This window comes from Macaca thibetana, chromosome 5, assembly GCF_024542745.1.
Source record: "Macaca thibetana thibetana isolate TM-01 chromosome 5, ASM2454274v1, whole genome shotgun sequence".
Lineage (NCBI taxonomy): Eukaryota > Metazoa > Chordata > Mammalia > Primates > Cercopithecidae > Macaca > Macaca thibetana.
In genome coordinates this window covers 123,612,663-123,632,077 of record NC_065582.1, presented here as the reverse complement: position 1 = coordinate 123,632,077, position 19,415 = coordinate 123,612,663, and the positions used below count along the sequence as shown (strand labels likewise).

The 19,415-nt window shown below is 35.4% G+C and overlaps 1 protein-coding gene across 9 annotated transcripts in view; it reads right to left on the bottom strand.

Annotated features, from left to right (window-relative positions):
* SLC4A4 (solute carrier family 4 member 4) overlaps positions 1-19,415 on the bottom strand; it is a 493,231-nt gene that overhangs the window by 65,097 nt on the left and 408,719 nt on the right. For all 9 annotated transcript variants that reach the window (XM_050791358.1, XM_050791359.1, XM_050791360.1 and 6 more), the window contains one exon: positions 13,609-13,800. In XM_050791358.1, the coding sequence (XP_050647315.1) occupies positions 13,609-13,800 (192 nt within the window). The remainder of the gene's footprint in view (positions 1-13,608; positions 13,801-19,415) is intronic.

Here is a 19,415-nt window from a genome sequence, read left to right as displayed (position 1 = left end):
GGGATATATAACATTAAAAGTTATACATTGTGAAATCCAAAACATTAAAAAAGTGTATATGGTATATATTTTATATGGTATATATGTATACCATACATATATATACACACATATATAAATAAAGACAAAACTATTTAAAATGATAATTGCTATAATAATTTGTTCAGGGATATATAACATTAAAAGTTATACATTGTGAAATCCAATACATAAAAAAAGTGTTGGGGGGATGTAAAGTAAAAGTGCAAAGTCGTTTTATGCAATGAAAGGTAAGTTGTTATCATCTGAAAATAGCCTGTTATAATTGTAAGATGCTTTATGTAAGTCTCATGGTAACCACAAAGCAAAAATCTCTAGAAGACACATAAAAGATAAAAGGTAACAAATCAAAACACACTGGAGAAAATTATCTAATCACAAAGGAAAACAACAAAAGAGGAAGGGAAGAACAAAGAATCTACAAATTAACCAGAAAATAATTAACAAAATGGTAGTAGAAAGTCTGTACTTATAAAAATTACCTTGAGTGTAAATGGGTTAAATTCTCCACTAAAAAGACACAGAATGGTTGAATGGATATTTTTTTAAAGATCCAACTATACACTGCCTAAAAGAGACTCATTCACCTCTGAGGACACACATAGTTTAAAACTGAAAAGATGCAACCAAAAGAAAACAAGGATGTCTGTATTTGCATCAGATAAAATAAATTGTAAGTAAAAACACAAGACAAAGAAAGTCACTATATAATGATAAAGGAATCAGTTAACAACAAGACACAAAAATTTTCATTTCAGACATCATTAAGATGGCCGACTAGAGTTGCCTGGCGCTCATCCACTCCACGCAAAGGGACCAAAATAGCAAATAAATAATTACATTTACATTAGAGTGACAGAAATTATGTTGGGAGAGATCCAGAGATCCACACCCCCTGTGGAGTGTGAAAGCCCAGGATAGAGAAAGGAAACGGCATCCTTCTGCTTCTGTCACACTATCTTCTTGCTGGGATTGGCTCAGAATCAGGGAAGACTTATTATTATGACAAAAAGATAAACTGGAGGCCCCCAGAAATCCCCATAGCCACCAGAGATGCCAGAAGTCCTTGCTACAGGAGAGTCCCCAGTCCTTACAGGTCCAAAACCCAGATTAGGGAGTTTCTAGAAGTTTACACTGCTGCATTGCCCCAGAGTAGGTGCTCAGGTTGTATATACTCTACCCTGCAAGCAAGGTGCTATGGCATGACACCATCTTTAAACTGGACTGTTAGACAGCATCCCGTCCTGGGAGCCAGAAGCTGCTGCCTCTCTCCATCCTTGAGGCCTCACCCTCATTTCACCAAGTTTACACACGTGCCTCCAGCGCCACAATCCCAGGTGCACAAAGCATAGAACCAACAGTATGACTGAGAACCCACTGTTCAAACCCATGGGGCATCCTCACCATTGAGGAACAGGTGGACCTGCAAAGCAGGAAAGTCACTGAATAGCTAGCCAGTCTGCCATGCACCTTACCCAAGAGGCTACCTGGTGACACCGCTGGTCCCCAAACCCCAGATTGCTTGCCACACAGTCTGCTGGCCCACCATGCACAAATGTTCCCAGCTCCGAAACTGGCCCAGGCATTCTAAAGAGCCTAGCAAAACCACACTACCACCATTACAAATGCCCATGAAGTAGGCCACTGAGGCAATCACAGATTGCTGACAAAAATTAAGCGGTAGAAAATGTATAGCAACCATGCTACTGAGCCTACCCAGAACCAAAGCCAATATACTATACCAAAAGACCCATCTACAGGAAAAAAAAAAAAAAAATCCCTCTCTACGAAAGATACTCCATGAGTTTTTAAAAAATTAGTATTTCACTAGATGTGTAGATATCAACATAGAGACACAAGAAATACAAAAAGGCTGGTTTGACTTCCACTCCTCCTATCTGAATAGCCTTTATTTCTTTCTCTTGCCTGATTGCCGTGGCCAGAACTTCCAATACTACGTTGAATAAGAATGGTGAGAGATGACATCCTTGTCTTGTACTGGTTTTCAAGGAGGATGCTTACAGACTTTGCCCATTCAGTATAATATTGGCTGTGGGTTTGTCATACACGGCTCTCCTTATTTTGAAGTATCTTCCTTTAATAACTAGTTTGAGAATTTTTAACATAAACGAATGCTGAATTTTATCAAAAGTCTTTTCTGCATCTATTGAGATAATCACATGGTTTTTTCCTTAGTTCTGGTTATGTGATGAATCACATTTCTTGATTAGTGTATGTTGAACCAACCTTGCATCCCAGAGATGAAGCCTACTTGATTGTGGTGGATAAGCTTGACGTGCTGCTGGATTTGGTTTGCCAGCATTTTGTTGAGGATTTTTGCATCAATGTTCATCAAGCATACTGGCTAAACTTCTCATTTTTTGTTGTATCTCTGCCAGGTTTTGGTGTCAGAATGATGCTGGATTCATACAGTGAATCAGGGAGAAGTCCGTCCTTTTAATTTATGGAATAGTTTCAGTAGAAATGATACCAGCTCTTCTTTGTACATCTGGTAGAAGTCAGCTGTGAATCCATCTGGTTCTGGTCTTTTTTGGGTTGTTGGACTATTTACTACTGCCTTAATTCCAGAACTCATTATTGGTCTGTTCAGGGATTCAACTTCTTCCTGATTCAGTCCTGGGAAGGTGGATGTGTCCAGGAATTTATCCATTTGTTCTACATTTCCTAGAGTATGTGCATAGAGGTGTTTATATTATAAACACCATTATAATATTCTCTAATGGTTGCTTGTATTTCTGTGGGGTCAGTGGGGATATCCCCCTTTATCATTTCTGCTTGTGTTTATTTGAGTCTTCTCTCTTATCTTCTTTATTAGTCTAGCTAGTGGCCTATCTCTTTTACTAATTTTTTCAAAAACCAGCTCCTGGATTCATTGATCTTTTGAAGGGTTTTTCATGTCTCTATCTCATTCAGTTCAGCTCTGATCTTGGTTATTTCTTGTCTTCTGCTAGCTTTTGGGTTTATTTGCTCTTGATTTTCCAGTTCTTTTAGCTGTGATGTTAGTTTGTTAACTTGAGATCTGTCTAGCTTTTTGATGTGGGCTTTTAGTGCTATAAAGTTCCCTCTTAACACTGTTTTAGCTACATCCTAGTGATTCTGGTACATTGTCTCTTTGTTCTGATTAGTTTCAAAGAACTTCCTGATTTGTGCCTTAATTTCATTATTTACCCAAAAGTCATTCAGGAGCAGGTTGTTCAATTTCCACGAAGTTTTATGGTTATTGAGTGAATGTCTTAATCCTGAGTTCTAATTTGATTATGCTGTGGTCCCAGAGACTGTTTGTTATGATTTCAGTTCTTTTGCACCTGCTGAGGAGTGTTAACTGCCGATTATGTGATCAATTTTAAACTGCTATGTGGTGATGAGAAGAAAGTATATTCTGTTGTTTTCAGGCAGAGTTCTGTAGATATCTATCAAGTCTACCCGATGCAGAGCTGAGTTCAGGTCTTGAATACCTTTGTTACTCTTCTATCTTGATGATATGTCTAATATTGTCAGTGGGGTATTAAAATCTTGCACCATTATTGTGTGGGAGTCTAAGTTGCTTTGAAGGTCTCTAAGAACTTGCTTTATAGATCTTGGTGCTTTCTTATTGGATGCATTTCTATTTAGGACAATTAGCTCTTCTTGTTGAATTGAACCCTTTATCATTATGTAATACCCTTTGTCTTTTTCCATCTTTGCTGGTTTGAAGTCTGTTTTGTCAGAAACTAGGATTGCAACCCATGCTTTTTTTTCTGTTTTCCATTTGTTCGGTAAATTTTCCTCCATCCTTTTATTTTAAGCCTACATGTGTCTTTGCACGTGAGATTGGTCTCTTGAAGACAGAATACAAATGAGTCTTGGTTCGTTATGCAGCTTTCCACTCTGTGTCTTTTAATTGGGGCATTTAGCCCATTTACATGTAAGGTTAGAATTGTTATGTATGGATTTGATCCTGTCATCCTGATATTAGCTGGTTATTTTGCAGACTTGTTTATGTGGTCACCTTATGGTGTCACTGGTCTGTGTACTTCAGTGTGTTTTTGTAGTGGCTGGTAATGGTTTTTCCTTTCCATATTAATGCTTCCTTCAAGAGCTCTTGTAAAGCAGGTATGGTCATAATGAATTTCCTTGTTTTTGCTTGTCTGAAAATAATTTGATTTCTCCTTTGCTTATGAAGCTTAGGTTGCCAAGATATGAAATCCTAGGTTCAATTTTATTTTCATTAAGAATGTTAAATATTGGCCCCCAATCTCTTCTGGCTTATAGGATTTCCACTGAGAGCCCCACTGTTGGTCTCATGGGATTCCCTTTGTAGGTGATCTAGCCTTTCTCTCTAGCTACCCTAAACATTTTTTCTTTCATTTCAATCTTGGAGAATCTGATGATTACGTCTCTTGAGGATGATCTTCTTGTGAAGTATCCTGCCAAGGTTCTCTGTGTTTCCAAAATTTGAATATTGGCCTGTCTAGCTAGGTTGGGAAAGTTCTCCTGGATGATATCCTGAAATGCGTTTTCCAAACTGGGAGTCAAACTACCTAGTTTGCAGATTACATCAAACTATATCTAGAAAACCCCATCAACTCAGCGACAAAGGTTCTTGGCCTGCTAAGCAACTTCAGCAAAGTCTCAGGATACTAAATCAATGTGCAAAACTCACTAGCATTACTTTAAACCAACAACAGGCAAGTCAAAACTCAAATCACAAATGAACTCCCATTCACAACTGGCACAAAAAGAATAAAATACCTAAGAATACAGTTAATGACGGAAGTGAAGGACCTCTTCAACGAGAACTACAAACCACCACTCAAAGTTATCAGAGATGACACAAACAAATGGAAAAGCATTCCATGCTCATGAATAGGAAGAATCAATATGTTAAAATGTTAAAATGGCCATACTGCCCAAAGCAATTTGAAGAGCCAATGCTATTCCAAGTAAAATGCTATTCATATTATTCACAGAATAAGAAAAAACTTTTTAAAAATTCATATGAAACCAAAAAAGAGCACAAATAGCCAAGGCAATCCTAAGCAAAAGGAACAATACTGGAGGCATCATGCTACCTGACTTCAAACTACAGGGCTACAGAAACCAAACAGCATGGTACTGGTACAAACACAGACATATAAACCAAAGAAACCGAATAGAAAATCAAGAAATAAGACCACACACCTACAACCATTTGATCTTTGACAAACCTGACAGAAACAAACAATGGGGAAAGAATTCCCTATTTAATAAATAGTGCCAAGAGAACTGGGTAGCTGTTTGTAGAAAATTGAAACTTGACCTCTTCCTTACACCATATACAAAAATTAACTCAAGATGGATTAAATACTTAATTGTAAAACCCAAAACCATAAAAACCCTAGAAGAAAATCTAGGCAATACCATTCAGGACATAGGCATGGGAAAAGATTTCATGATGAAGACGCCAAAAGCAATTGCAACAAAAGCAAAAATTAACAAACAGAATCTAATTAAACTAAAAAGTTTCCGCACAGCCAAAGAAACGGTCATCATTGTAAACAGCCAACCTACAGGGTGGAAGAAAATTTTTGCAAACTGCGTATCTGACAAAGGTCTAATATCCAGCATCTATAAGGTACTTAAACAAATTTACAAGAAAAAAACAAAAAATCCCATTAAAAAGTGGGCAAAGGACATGAAAAGACACTTACTTCTCAAAACAAAACATACATGTGGCCAGCACACATATGAAGAAAAAAACCCTCAACATCACTAATCATTACAGAAATGCAAATCAAAACTGCAATGAGATACTGTCTCACACCAGTCAGAATGGCTATTATTAAAAAGTCAAAAAATAACAGATGCTGGCAAGGTTGTGGAGCAAAAGCCTTTGGGTATATATCCTTTGGGTATATATACCCAAAGGAATATAAATTGCTCAATTATAAAGACACATGCATACATATATTCATTGCAGCACTATTCACAATATCAAAGGCATGGAAACAACCTAAAAGCCCATCAGTGATAGACTGGATAAAGACAACGTGGTACATATACAACATGAAATACTATGCAACTACAAAAAGGGACATGGATGGAGCTAGGGGCAATTTATCCTTAGCAAACTAATGCAGGAACAGAAAACCAAATACCACATGTTCTCACTTATAAGTGTGAGTGAAATGATGAGAACATACAGATACATTCAGAAAAACAACACAGTCTGGGGTCTGTTGGGAGGGGGAGGTGGGAAGAGGGAGAGAATCAGGAAGAAAAGCTAGTGGATGCTGGGCTTAATACTTGGGTGATGGAATGATCTGTGTGGCAAACCACCATGGCACAAATTTACCTATGTAACAAACCTGCACATCCTGCACATGTACACTGAATTAAAATAAAGGTTGGATATTTTAAAAATACCAAAAAAGCAAAGATGAAAAAGAAAAATAATAATAACACCCCCCCCCCATGAAACACAGTCTTCAGTGGGAGGTCCAAAAAAAGAATATTTATAAAATAGATCAAAATATATTCAAAATAATAATCTTAAAGAAACTCAGAGAAATACTATAAAATACAAACAATTCAGTGAATCTGGAAAAATAATTCATGATCTGAATGAAAAATTCAAAAAAGTGAAAGATATAATAAGAAAGAATCAAATGGAAATCTTGGAGATGAAGAATTCAGTGAAAGAAATAAAAAAGTACAAATGAGAGCATCAAGAACAGACTAGATCAAGAAGATGAAAGAGTTCCTGAACTTGAAGACATCTTTTGAATTAACCCATTCTAGTCAGAGGAAAAAATAAATAAGAATTAAGTAAATAAATCTTTGCATTATATGTGTGAAAGTGAGAGAAGAGACAAGTAAAATAACAGAAAACCTATTAAACAAAAATAATGACTGAAAACTTCAAGGTCTTGGGAGAAATATGAACATCCTGATCCAAGAAGCTCAAAAGTTCCCAACTGGACTGAGCCCTAAACGATGTTCTCCAAGGCATGTTAATACTCAAACTGTCAAAAGCTAAAGACACAAAAAAGAATTCTATAAGCTGCAAGAGAAAAGCATCAAGTCACATATAAGAGAATCTTTATTAGATGATTAGCAGATTTCTCAGCAGAAAACTTGCCAGTCAGGGAAGAAGGGATAATATATTCAAAGCATGGAAACAAAAACCAACTGTTAGCCAATACCACATCCAGCAAAGCTATAATAAAGATCCTTCCAGACAAGCAAAAGCTGAGGGAATTCATTATTGCTAGATCAGCCTTATAAAAAGTGCTTAAGAGCTACAACTGTAAACAAAAGGGTCATATTTATGAATCATGAAAATACAAAACTCACCAGTAGAGGTAAATTCATAATCAAATGCAGAATTTTAATGGTGCTACATAAATCTTTCAATCTCTAGCATGAAAGGTTAAACTTAAAATGGTGAAAAATAAGAAAAGCCATAATTAGCGACTAAGAAACACACAGTAGATAAGAAAGTAAATAAAGGTAACAAACATATAAACTGTGGGAGGGAGCAAAAAAGTCTAAAGTATTTTAACGTGACCAAAGTTAAGTTGTTATCAGCTTAAAATAGAGTATTATAATTACAAGACTCATTATGTTAGCCCCATGGCAACCACAAAGACAGAAATTACAGCAGATAAACACATGAGAAAGGGAAAAGAAACAAAGCTTAACACCAAACCACAGAGGTAAACAACAAGAGAGGAAGAAAGGAACAAAGGATATTAAAATAATCAAAGTACAATTAACAAAATGATAGGAGTAAGTCCTTACTTATCAATAAAAACCTTAAATGTAAATGACTTAAGTTCTCCATTGAAAAGATACAGAGGGAATGAATGGATGAAAAAAAAAAAAAAGACCAAACTATAGTTTGCCTACTAGAGTTCCCCTCACTATTAAGGACAAACAGACTGAAAATGAAAGGATGGAAAAAAATACTGCATGCAAATGGAAACCAAAAGTGAGTAGAGGTATCCATATAAAATATATTTTAAGTCAAAAACTGTAAAAAGTGGCATAGAAGATCATTATATAATAATAAAAGAATCGATTCAACAAGAAGATAAAACAATTATAAATCTATATGCACCTAATCACAGAGTACCCAAATATATAAAGCAAATATTATTATTAGATCTAAAGGGAGAAACAGAAGACAATACAATAATAGTAAATTTTAATACCCCATTTTCAACAACGGACAGATCATCTATACAGAAAATCAACAAGGAACATTGGACTTCAGTTGCACCATACATCAAATGGACCTAACAGACCTTTGCAGAATATTCCATCCAACTGCTACAGAATACACATTCTTCTCAATTGCATATGTAACATTCTCCAGGATAGATCATATGCTAGGCTACAAAACTAGTCTTAGAAAATTTAAGAAAACAGAGATCATATCAAGTATCTTTTCTGACCACAATGATATAAAACTATAAATTAACAATAAGGAAAACTTTGAAACCTTTACAAACACATGGAAGTTTATGCTCCTGAATATGTATGCTACTAAATAACCAATGTGTAAGTGAACAAATTAAAAATGAAATTAATAAATTTGAGAAAAATGAGAATGGATATATATCATACCAAAACCCATGGGACACAACAAAAGCAGTTCTAAGAGTTAAATTTATAGCAATAAATGACTACATCAAAAGAAGATTTCTAATAAACAGCCTAAGGAAACATGTCAAGGAGCTAGAAAGACAAAAACAAACTAAACTCAAAACTGTCAGAAAGAAGGAAATAATAAAACTCAAAGAAGAAAGACTAAGACAAATAAAAAAAATCAACAAAACTAAAAATTGGGGTTTCTTTAAAGATAAACAAAATCAGCCAGGGTGCAGTGGCTCACACCAGTAATCCTAGCACTGTGGGAGGCCGAGGCAGGTGGATCACTTGAGGTCAAGAGTTCAAGATAAGTCTGTTCAACATGGCGAAACCCCGTCTCCACAAAAAATATAAAAATTAGTTGGGTGCGGTGGCACACGCCTGTAATACCAGTTACTCAGGAGGCTGAGGCACGAGAATCCCTTGAACCCAGGAGGCTGAGGTTACAGTGAGCTGAGATGGCACCACTGCTCTCTAGCCTGGGCAACAGAGCAAGACTCCATCTCAAAAATAAAATAAAATAGACTGGGCGTGGTGGCTCACGCCTGTAATCCCAGCACTTTGAGAGGCCAAGGCGGGGGCAACACGAGGTCAGGAGATCGAGACCATCTGGCTAATATGGTAAAACCCCATCATTACTAAAAATACAAAAAATTAGCCAGGTGTGGTGGCATGCCCCTGTAGTCCCAGCTACCTGGGAGACTGAGGCAGGAGAATCATTTGAACCTGGGAGGCAGAGGTTGCAGTGAGCTGAGATGGTGCCACTGCGCTCCAGCCTGGGTGACAGAGAGAGACTCCATCTCAAACACACACACAAAATAATTAATTAATTAATTAATTTAATTAAAAATATAAATAAATAAATAATGATAAGCAAAACCAACAACCCAATAGCTAGGCTAAAAAAAAAGAAGACTGAAATAAATAAAGTCAGTGATTAAAAAGAGACATTACACCTGATAACAAGGAAATAAAAAAAAAACTCTAAGAGATATTTATGAACAATTATACAACAACAAACTAAATAACCAAGAAGAAATGGGTAAATTCCTAGACACATACAACCTATGAAAGGAAGGAAAGAAGAAGTTAAATTGTCTCTGTTAGCAGACAATATGATCTTACATAAAGACTCCACCAAAAAATATTTTAGAAGTAATAAAAAAATTCAGTAAAGTTGCAGAATATAAAATCAACATACAATTCAGCAGTGTTTCTATAGACCAACAACAACCTATCTGAAAAAAAAAAATCACAATCCCACTTACAATAGCTACAAAAGAATAAAATACTTAAGAATAAATTTAACCAGGGAGGTGAATGTGCTATGCTTTGAAAATTATAAAGAATTGATGAAAGATATTGAAGAAGACAGGAGTAAATGGAAAGATATCCTGTATTCATGAATTTGAAGAATTGGTATTATTAAAAAGTCCATACTACCAAAGCAATCTACTGATTCAAAGCAAACCCTATCCAAATTCCAATGATATGTTTTACAGAAATAGAAAAAGTAATCCTAAAATTTGTATCAAATCACAAAAGACCCCAAATAGCCAAACCAATCTTGAGCAAAAAGAAGAAAGCTGGAAGTATCACAGTACCTTATTTCAAAATCTACTACAAAACTCCAGCAATCAAAACAGCATGGTAGTGGTAGAAAAACAGACATGTAGACCAATGGGATAGAATAGAGTCTAGGAATAAATCCATGCATTTGTGGCCAACTGATTTTCAACAAAGATGCCAAGAACACACAATGGGGTAACAGCTGTCTCTTCAATAAATGTTGCTAGGAGAACTAGATATCCAAATGCAGAAGAATGAAATTAGACCTTCATCTCATACCATATACAACAATCAGTTCAAAATGGATTAAGGCCAGGCAGGATGACTCACACCTGTAATCCCTGCACTTTGGGAGGCCAAGGTGAGTGGATCACAAGGTCAGGAGTTCAAGACCAGCCTGGCCAAGATGGTGAAACCCCATATCTACTAAAAATACAAAAAAAGAAAATAGCCAGGGATTAAAGACTTAAATATAAGACCTGAAACTGTAAAACTATTAAAAGAAAACTTAAAGGAAAAGCTCCATGACATTAGTCTGGGCAAAGATTATTGTTAACATCAAATAACCTAACATTACACTTCAACATAAGGTTATTTTTTGACAACAAAAGCAAACAGAGACAAACAGGATTGCATCAAACTAAAACTGAACAGCGAAGAAAATAATCAACAGAGTGAAGAGAGAATCTGTGGAATGGGAGAATATATTTGCAAACCATACATCCAATAAGGGGTTAATAACCAAAATATATAAGGAACTCAAACAACTCCATAATAAGAAAACAAAAAACTCACCTAATAAATAGACAGAGGACCTGAATAGATGTTTTTACAAAAGACGACACATAAATGGCCAAAAAAATATGAAAAAATGCTCAACATCATGAAGTATCAAGGAACTACAAATTAAATCCACAATGAGATATGACCTCACACCTGTTGGGATGGTTATTATCAAAAAGACAAAAGGTAAGTGTTGGTGATTTTGTGGAGAAAAGGTAACCCTTGTACACTGTTGGTGGACATGAAAATTAGAACAGTCATTGCAGAAAACATTATGGAACTTTCCCCCAAAAATAAAAACCAGAACTACTTTAGGATCCAGCAACCCTACTTCTGTGTATATATCCAAAAGAAATGAAATTATGATCTCAAAGAGATATAAATACTCTCATGTACTTTGTAGCATTATTCACAATAGCCAAGATATGGAATCAACCTAAGTGTTCATCAACAGATGAATAAAGAAAATGTGGCACACATAAACAATGGAATACTATCCAGCCTTAAAACAAAGGAAATTCTGTCATTAGCAATAATTTGGATAAACCTGGAGGACCTTATGTGAAGGGAAATTAGCCAAGAACAGAATGACAAACAAATGTGATCTCACTGACATGTGAAACCTAAAATATCAAACTCATATAAGTAGATAGTAGAATGGTGCCTACTGGAGGCAGGGAATGGGAGGATATTGGTCAAAGGGTACAAAGTATCAGACAAGAGGAATAAGTCTTTGAGATCCACTGCACAGCATAATGACTATAGCTAATAATAATGTGTTGTATATTTTAAACTTGCTAAAAGAGTAGGTTTAAAATGTTCTCATCACAAAAGTGATAAGTATGTGAGGTTATGGATATGTTAATTAGCTTGCTTTAATCATTCCACAACATATACATATGTCACATTGTACTCCAGAAATATATAGTTTACATTATTGTTATCAATTAAGATTTTAAAACTTAGGAAAAGGATCTCCATTCATCTCAAGGTGGAAACCAGTTTATTTTGCCAATTATGACTTATAAGTGCTTCACAAATTTTTCACTTTTCCACTCACTATACTTAAATTATATCAGACTTTGGCAGGTGGTGATGATTTACAAAGTATAAGCCAAAAATATAAACAAACAAAACCCAAGATGCCAATAAATTAGTAATTAAGAAGGAAAAACCTCAAGAGAAAAAAAAATTATTCTCAAAGACTTTTACCCAGGAATCTGTTCTACACAAAACTCATACAATTGAAGAGGTGTATCAAGAAAGCACATTTCCCAGTGTCTTTAAGAACAGGCAGTTAATCTGAATGTGTGAAATAGCCAATTCTTAAACAATAAAGAGTTGGGAAAATAGTAACTATTTGCAAAGCACAGATTCTACCAAAAGCCTTAAGTAAGAGAGAGCGGCAGAGAGAGAGAGAGAGCGCAGGTATGTACACACACTGTGGGCTAAACAAAGAATGGCTGTGCGTTGAATTCTTTCTGCCTGTGGATCACCAGCTTGTAATGCCCATGTTAAGCAGACTATGTTGAATGCTTCTTCCTACATTTCACTTTGTGGAAATTTTTCATTCCTTGGGTTATCTACTTCTAGACATTTCATTATCAACCCTTCCATTTACTTTCAATTTTGTAAGAAGAATCAGAGAGTCAAAAATTTTCTAGGTGAAAGTAAATATATTTTCATTTCCTAGGAACTGGAAAAAAGAATTTCATCAAGTGCATCTCATATTTTAAAATGCTTCTATTCCTTTTACACATAATGCAGGAAGAGTTATTTCATGAGATGTCAGCTGTATAGAGCAAGTCACTGATATAAATCAGGTGTAATCAAGATTGCCTAAGAAACACTGACGTCCTAAACACTGAGAACTGAACTGTAAAGCAAAGGATTATCTTAGTTTGATTCTGCAAGCAAAAAACCAAAATGCCATTAACTAAATGTTAGTCTTTTCTTGTAGTATTTCCATGAACCCACAGTTTTGACTAAGCTCACTCAGGCATTTTAATGGGAGACAGGATGTTTGCATAACCCAGTTTAATTATCTGTTTCTCTGTACTATGGCATTCATCATTACAGAAAGGAAAGTTTGGCTCATATGACAGTCATATCTTATACCAATACTTGTGTAACAACACAATTTAAGTTTACTCTCACAACCCATAATTCAAGTACTAAAATACTCAAACGTACAGCTGCTGAAGAAATTCTACAACATGGAAATTCCTGATAAACATGAAGAGTTTTTGATTATGTACTTAAACACTATGAATGTAAAAGGTATTTTCTTCACTCATGCATTTTTAGATATAATTCGTCTCATTTTTTTTCCTTTCATCACATTCAGAATTATGAGAGATATATGACAGAATTATGTGAGCAAGTCCTTGGAAGGTTTTCTAAAGCTTGACTAGACTTATGTTAATAAGTATGCACATGAACAAAAATTGAAGTGTAATTTTTAAAATGCACAAAATTATATCGGACACGTTGAATTATAGGTGCCTTTTTAACCTTGCAAAGTTGTATTATTGTTGATACAGTGTAAATCCAATGAAAATGATTTAAAGCTCAGGTACTTACTGTGGTTGGAAAATAAGGACTAGTTTTGAATTTTTTCAGAGCCATGGAAGAGGTGTAGGTTCCCAAGAAGAGGATAAAAGACATGAGTGTAATATCAGGAACAAAATTACAGTTGTTCCCCACGAGGTTTCCTCCATGTTTCAAACACTCCTTCTTCGACAAAAATGCCCAGTCAAAGGTAGTATTATGGTACTGAAGAAGAAAAACATTAAAATTTTTCTAGAGAACAATGACATATAAAAAGCAGCCTTTGATACTTGATGAGCTATATAGGAATTATACTAAAAGTTTCTAGAAAACAGTCTGAAAATAGGCACCGGAGGGTGAAACTTGATGAGTTGCTCATGGAATAACAGATAAGATGGGCCAAGAGGGTGGCAATTATTGAAAATACAATGAGAATAATGCAATTTGTTACCTAGTTTGGGCAACAGCCTTAAAATCGCCCACTTGTTCAACAGAAACCACAAAGTACTTCTTTCCTGCATGCCTTCCTGAGAGTAAACTGAGACACATTAATATTCTAAATCTCAAAATGTAAGACTCTCTAAAACACTTTTCTTTTTCAAAAAGTACTTACCTTTGTAAGGCACAGCTTCTTATGTGTCTACCTGATGGCCCTATGGTTAACGCTCTAAAAGTTTTAATACGTTAACTACTCACTGAGCACTTTCACAACTACTCCGTTTCTTTTCTAAATAACTAGGGACTGGTGATTTAAGCAATTAAACTACAAAAATGTGGATGGTCCCTGCTTTTTCAATTGCATATTCTAATAAAGTATAGATTTTTTTTCTTCTTGACTCTAGGTCAGCATTATGAGCACCTGTTCTTGGTATGTGCTGTGATGCCTTTAAGGCTATGTAGTTGTGTATGGAATATTCATCTCCGTGTTACATGGCCTCAAACATATGGTCAGTTTTCATGAATGGCTGTTGCAGAGTCAGTGCTGTGCTTCCCTCTAGCAACTCACTTCTGTTTCTATTTTTGTTTCTAATACATAGGAGAATCCTTTGGCTAGTATAGTAGATAGGGCCAGCACACCCATCCCCCAGCTGCGCTCAGTACTAGCTGCTCTTAATTCATAGCTGTCTTCTTCTCTAGAGAACTGCCATTAGCCATTTCAGAGCCACCTCACCTGCAGTGTAGTGCCTTCTCATAGCCGATTACTGACCAATACTAACCAGGGTTTAAAACTAGACTCTCTTTGTCTCCAGGTGAGAGCAACCCTATGCACAATTTATGCTCCAGAGCTCCCATGAGATCAGGCTGAAGCGAAACTCAGCTGAAACCACATTCTTGTTTAACTCCTTCCCTGTCTTATATTGTTCCTCTCAATCTGTTTTTATCGAGACCACTGTCTCAACAAAGTCACATGTACCCAAAATCCCTATATCTGAATCTGCTTCTATAACAGCCGACTTACTTGAATTATTAGTCAACCAAAAGTTAATGGCCTCTAAGCCTAAGAAACTTTTTCTAAAATATCAGGGTTTGGAGGAAACTTGAATGATTTCATCTGATTTCTCATCCTTAGTATTCAATAGTCCTGAAAGATGAACATTCATTCTCTGCCTGAACATTTTATGTGATGAGCAGTCTCCTGGTTGCTCATCCCCTTGCTTAATAAAATTTCTGCACAGATCTCCCTTATACTGATATTTGAATCTTCTTAAATACCCTTTAACTAAGTTTCTTTTGCTATACAAAACACTTTCTTGCATACTGTGACAATCTGGCTCTTTCCTGAGGAGAGATTTTCAAAATCATACCTATCTAAATGGATGTCAATGTGGTTGAGTGGAAGGGACTGGGTGTCTCAGCTTAGAAACATTCTAAATACCCGTAACTTATTCCTCTTAGGTCCAGGGCTAATGGATATATCATATGCTATCAGAAGAGTTATTTGAAAACACCTTGCAAATAAACGTGTAAAGATAAATTTCTCCTGTCCTTTGCAGACAAGAGTTCTACTTCACACCAAACACATCATCAGTGTCTTTTACTATTCAATGAATTCTCATGATATGGGTAATATAGTCATAAAGGAAGAATCTCTGGCCAGAAAGAGTTAAATTTTTTATAGAGCTCAAAAGGTAAAGTGCTTACAGAAGTCAATAAAAAACAAAATATATATCTTTCCCTGAAATATTTTTCCTATAGAAGCTTCAACTTGTAAACAGCTGAACTGCATTCTTGCTTTTATCAAACTTTGCTTCTGAAAGGTGATTAATCATATCTTATTTTGCTTTCGAGATTTCTGCATATGGGTGTTTATAGCACCATATATTTAAAGTTTAGAAGTCATAATAGGTAACAGGTTTCTTTGTTTTAAAGTCAGCAAAAATTTAACATAATTTTACTTCAGCACTTTAATACCAGCAGAATTCTTCTCTATAACTAGAGTTGCCCACAGATAAGTTGCATTAAAGCAATCCTGCCAGGAAGTTCTATTGATTTTCTTACAGAGATTCAGGTTGAGGTGAAGACTACACAGATGTACATGAAATGACAGACATATTTTCTTCCTTACAGCAACTTAAAATGCCAAATGATCAGTATTTTGTAAGCCTCAAATGATTCTTTGTATCATTATCCAGAAACCTGAGTCTCCAAATACCACCTTTCATTAAGGACTTCAGTATAAAAATGGTAGGTGGCATGCATATATCTCAGCATATCTGGCATTTCAGAATACAAAGTTTTCTACTCCCATAAAACTTAAACTCTAGCTAATAAACAATTCTATTTAGATATCACTGAAAATACATCTATATTATCGTATTATTTCAATGTTATTATTCCATACAAGCCGATGTCAGTGAAGGCTAATTCCATAAAACTTCAGGCAGGGTCCATTTCACAAACAAACTTACCTATGTCCACTGCTACCCCCGATGTTCAAGCCACTATTGTCTCCTCTGGTCTTAATGCAAGAGATCCTTAACTCATCTCACTGCTACTGCCTTCTAGCCCTTACAAGTGATTCCCACATCTCTATGGTTTTGATCTTTATTTCCTATGCAAAAATCTATACATACTGTTTAAATGCTTAAATCAGAACTTTAAGAACAAGACAGTTCTGGCATGGTGGCTCACATCTGTAATCCCAGCATTTAGGGGGCTCAAGGCAGGAGGATCACTTGAAACCAGGAATTTGAGACTAGCCTGGGCAACACAGCAAGACCTCATCTCCATTAATTTTTTTTTTTTTTTTTTAATTAGCCAGGCTCAGTGGTGCATGCCTGTGGTCCTAGCTACTCTGGAGACTGAAGCAGGAGGATCACTTGAGCCCAGGAGTTTGATGTTACAGTGAGCTATGATTGTGCTGCTATATGCCAGTCTGGGCAGCAGAGCAAGATCCTGTCTCTGAAGAAAACAAAGAACAAGACAAATGGGAACATAATCTCAGAAGTCCTTTCTGGCTGTTAGGATTCTTTTAGCACATTATCTGTTTTCCTTATGATGCTTGTAATGTTTTGTTACAATTATATTGTAGCTTCCTCACTAATCACTGTTGTAAGTTTGAACATATTCAGAGAAATATCTAATGGGTCTGAGACCTGAATCTAGGAGAGATGTCAAGTTTAGAGACATCTACTTAGGAGTCATCAGGAAAGAGCTGATCATTGTAGTAGTAAGACAATAAAACTACGAGGGAAAAATGTGCAGGAAAAAAAGAGAGTCAAACATCTAGGGTATCCACAATGGAAGTGAAGATACCACAAAACACTATGAAAAAGTCATCAGAGTGATGGGTAAAAGAAGTACAATAAGCTGAGAAATGTGTGGGAGTGAAAAATTTGCAATAGCAATTACAGACTATTTTTTCAAGAATTATACAGTAACAAAAGAATAGGTTAGAATATGCAAATAGCAAGGTTAAGACAAGTTCTTTGGGGTTGGCAAAAACTTTTGAGGTGTTTGTAGTGGATGAGAAATAATCTGGTTATGGGGATGAAAAGGAAAAGAGATTGATGGGAAATGCAAGAGCGGAGAAAGCAGAGAGAGAGAGAGAGAAATGAACCAGGACTTAGTAACTGTTTGGACTGAGGATGGATAAAAGCTAAACATCATAAAGGTATAGTGCCTGAGGACCAAAGGGACTGTGCATCAATAAGAAAAAAAAAGAAAAGAAAAGAAAAGAAAAAAGAGCAGAGCAAGACACTAGCAGAATTCCATTTGGTATACATTAGGTACCGAAGAAATCACTGTTGATTGAACAAATGAAATCTCTCATCACATCTGGAATATATGACATGTTCAAGGAAGATATCTACCAATTTATCTACTCTTTTTATCTGGAGGACAAAATTAAATTAAAATAAACTTTCAATTCAGAGTTGCTGGGTAAAATGTAGGATGCCCAGTTACATTTGAATTTCAGGTAAACAACAAATAGTATTTTCAGTATAAGTGCTTCATATGTAACATTTAGGACATATTTATACTAAAAATTATTCAATATTTATTTAAAATTCATCTGTAACTGGGCACGCTTTATTTTTGTTTGCTAAATATGGCAACACTATTTCAATGAGATATAGAATATTTTGAGTAACAGTCACATGTAGAAAATAGAAAAATGTGGCCACAAGAAAACAGAAAATACACTGGGACCTAAGTGCATGAAAGAACTAATGTAACCGATACAGAGAAATAAAACAGCAACTTTTAAAACTTTCCCTAGAGAAATAAAGCATTTAACTTAAATATTAACTAATAATATAAGCCAGTAAAGGAAAGTCTCTAAATGAGCGGTATGAAGATCAGATAATCAGAAGAGGGAATAATCATCTTGAGTACAGAAAAAAACAAAACAAAACTTAAACTAAGCCCTAAAAGGGTTTTTGCAGAACTCTCATATTCAAAAGGCAGCAGGAGTAACAGTAGAAGGACAGCGAAACTGTAACAAAAGGGAATAAAAGTGACAAACTTTAGATGTGTATTTCTTTCTGCATTGGCAGCAAAAAAAGAGATAAAGTATTAGAGAGAGAGAGACATCATAAGCAAAGATGCTGATATGGGGACATATAATGCTTCATTCCGTTTTAAAGACTTACTGAATTCTCACCTTTGTGGAGGATCTAACAGTGAATAGACCAGATGCGTTAAGCAGATTGTTTAGGTAAATGAGTACTGGGGGAAAAGGTTTAAAGAAAATGAGATCAAGTTGCTGAGGATCTTAACTGCAGTAAATCTCATGAAAAGGGATTTCAATCTATTTTTTGAAATATCTTTTTCAAGTGAATTATCCTGTTATACTGAGTGGATCTGCTCACAATTCTTAAAGAGTGCATACTAAAGGATTTATTTTAAAATTTAAAAGACCACAGCATCCTCCCTAAAGGAAAAAGTGAGGGATATATGAGACAGGATGAACAAAATGTTCAAAGCCATCGAGACTAGGTGATGTGTATATGAGGCTTTACTGCATTATTCTATTTTAATGCATATTTAAAATTTTCCATAATACTTTTAAAAGTAGGAACGTGTAATCTTCAAGGAGATTTAAGGACAGAATGGTTTTTACACTTGACTTTCTCGGTGGGAGAAAATCACAAGGATGCTTTGCACAGGAAGATTAATATGACATTTCATTTCCATTAAATGAATGTTAATTCCTAGAATCATCATGAAGGTTCTTAGTCCCATGATTAACAGTATCTCTGGGTAGTATAATAAGTAATAATAATAAAAATAATAATTAAAGGTTCTGTATTACAGTAGATCCTCAAAGTCATCAATAGTTTCATGGAAACTGCAACTTGAAGCAAAATGATGTTTAACTGCACCAATTTTACCAT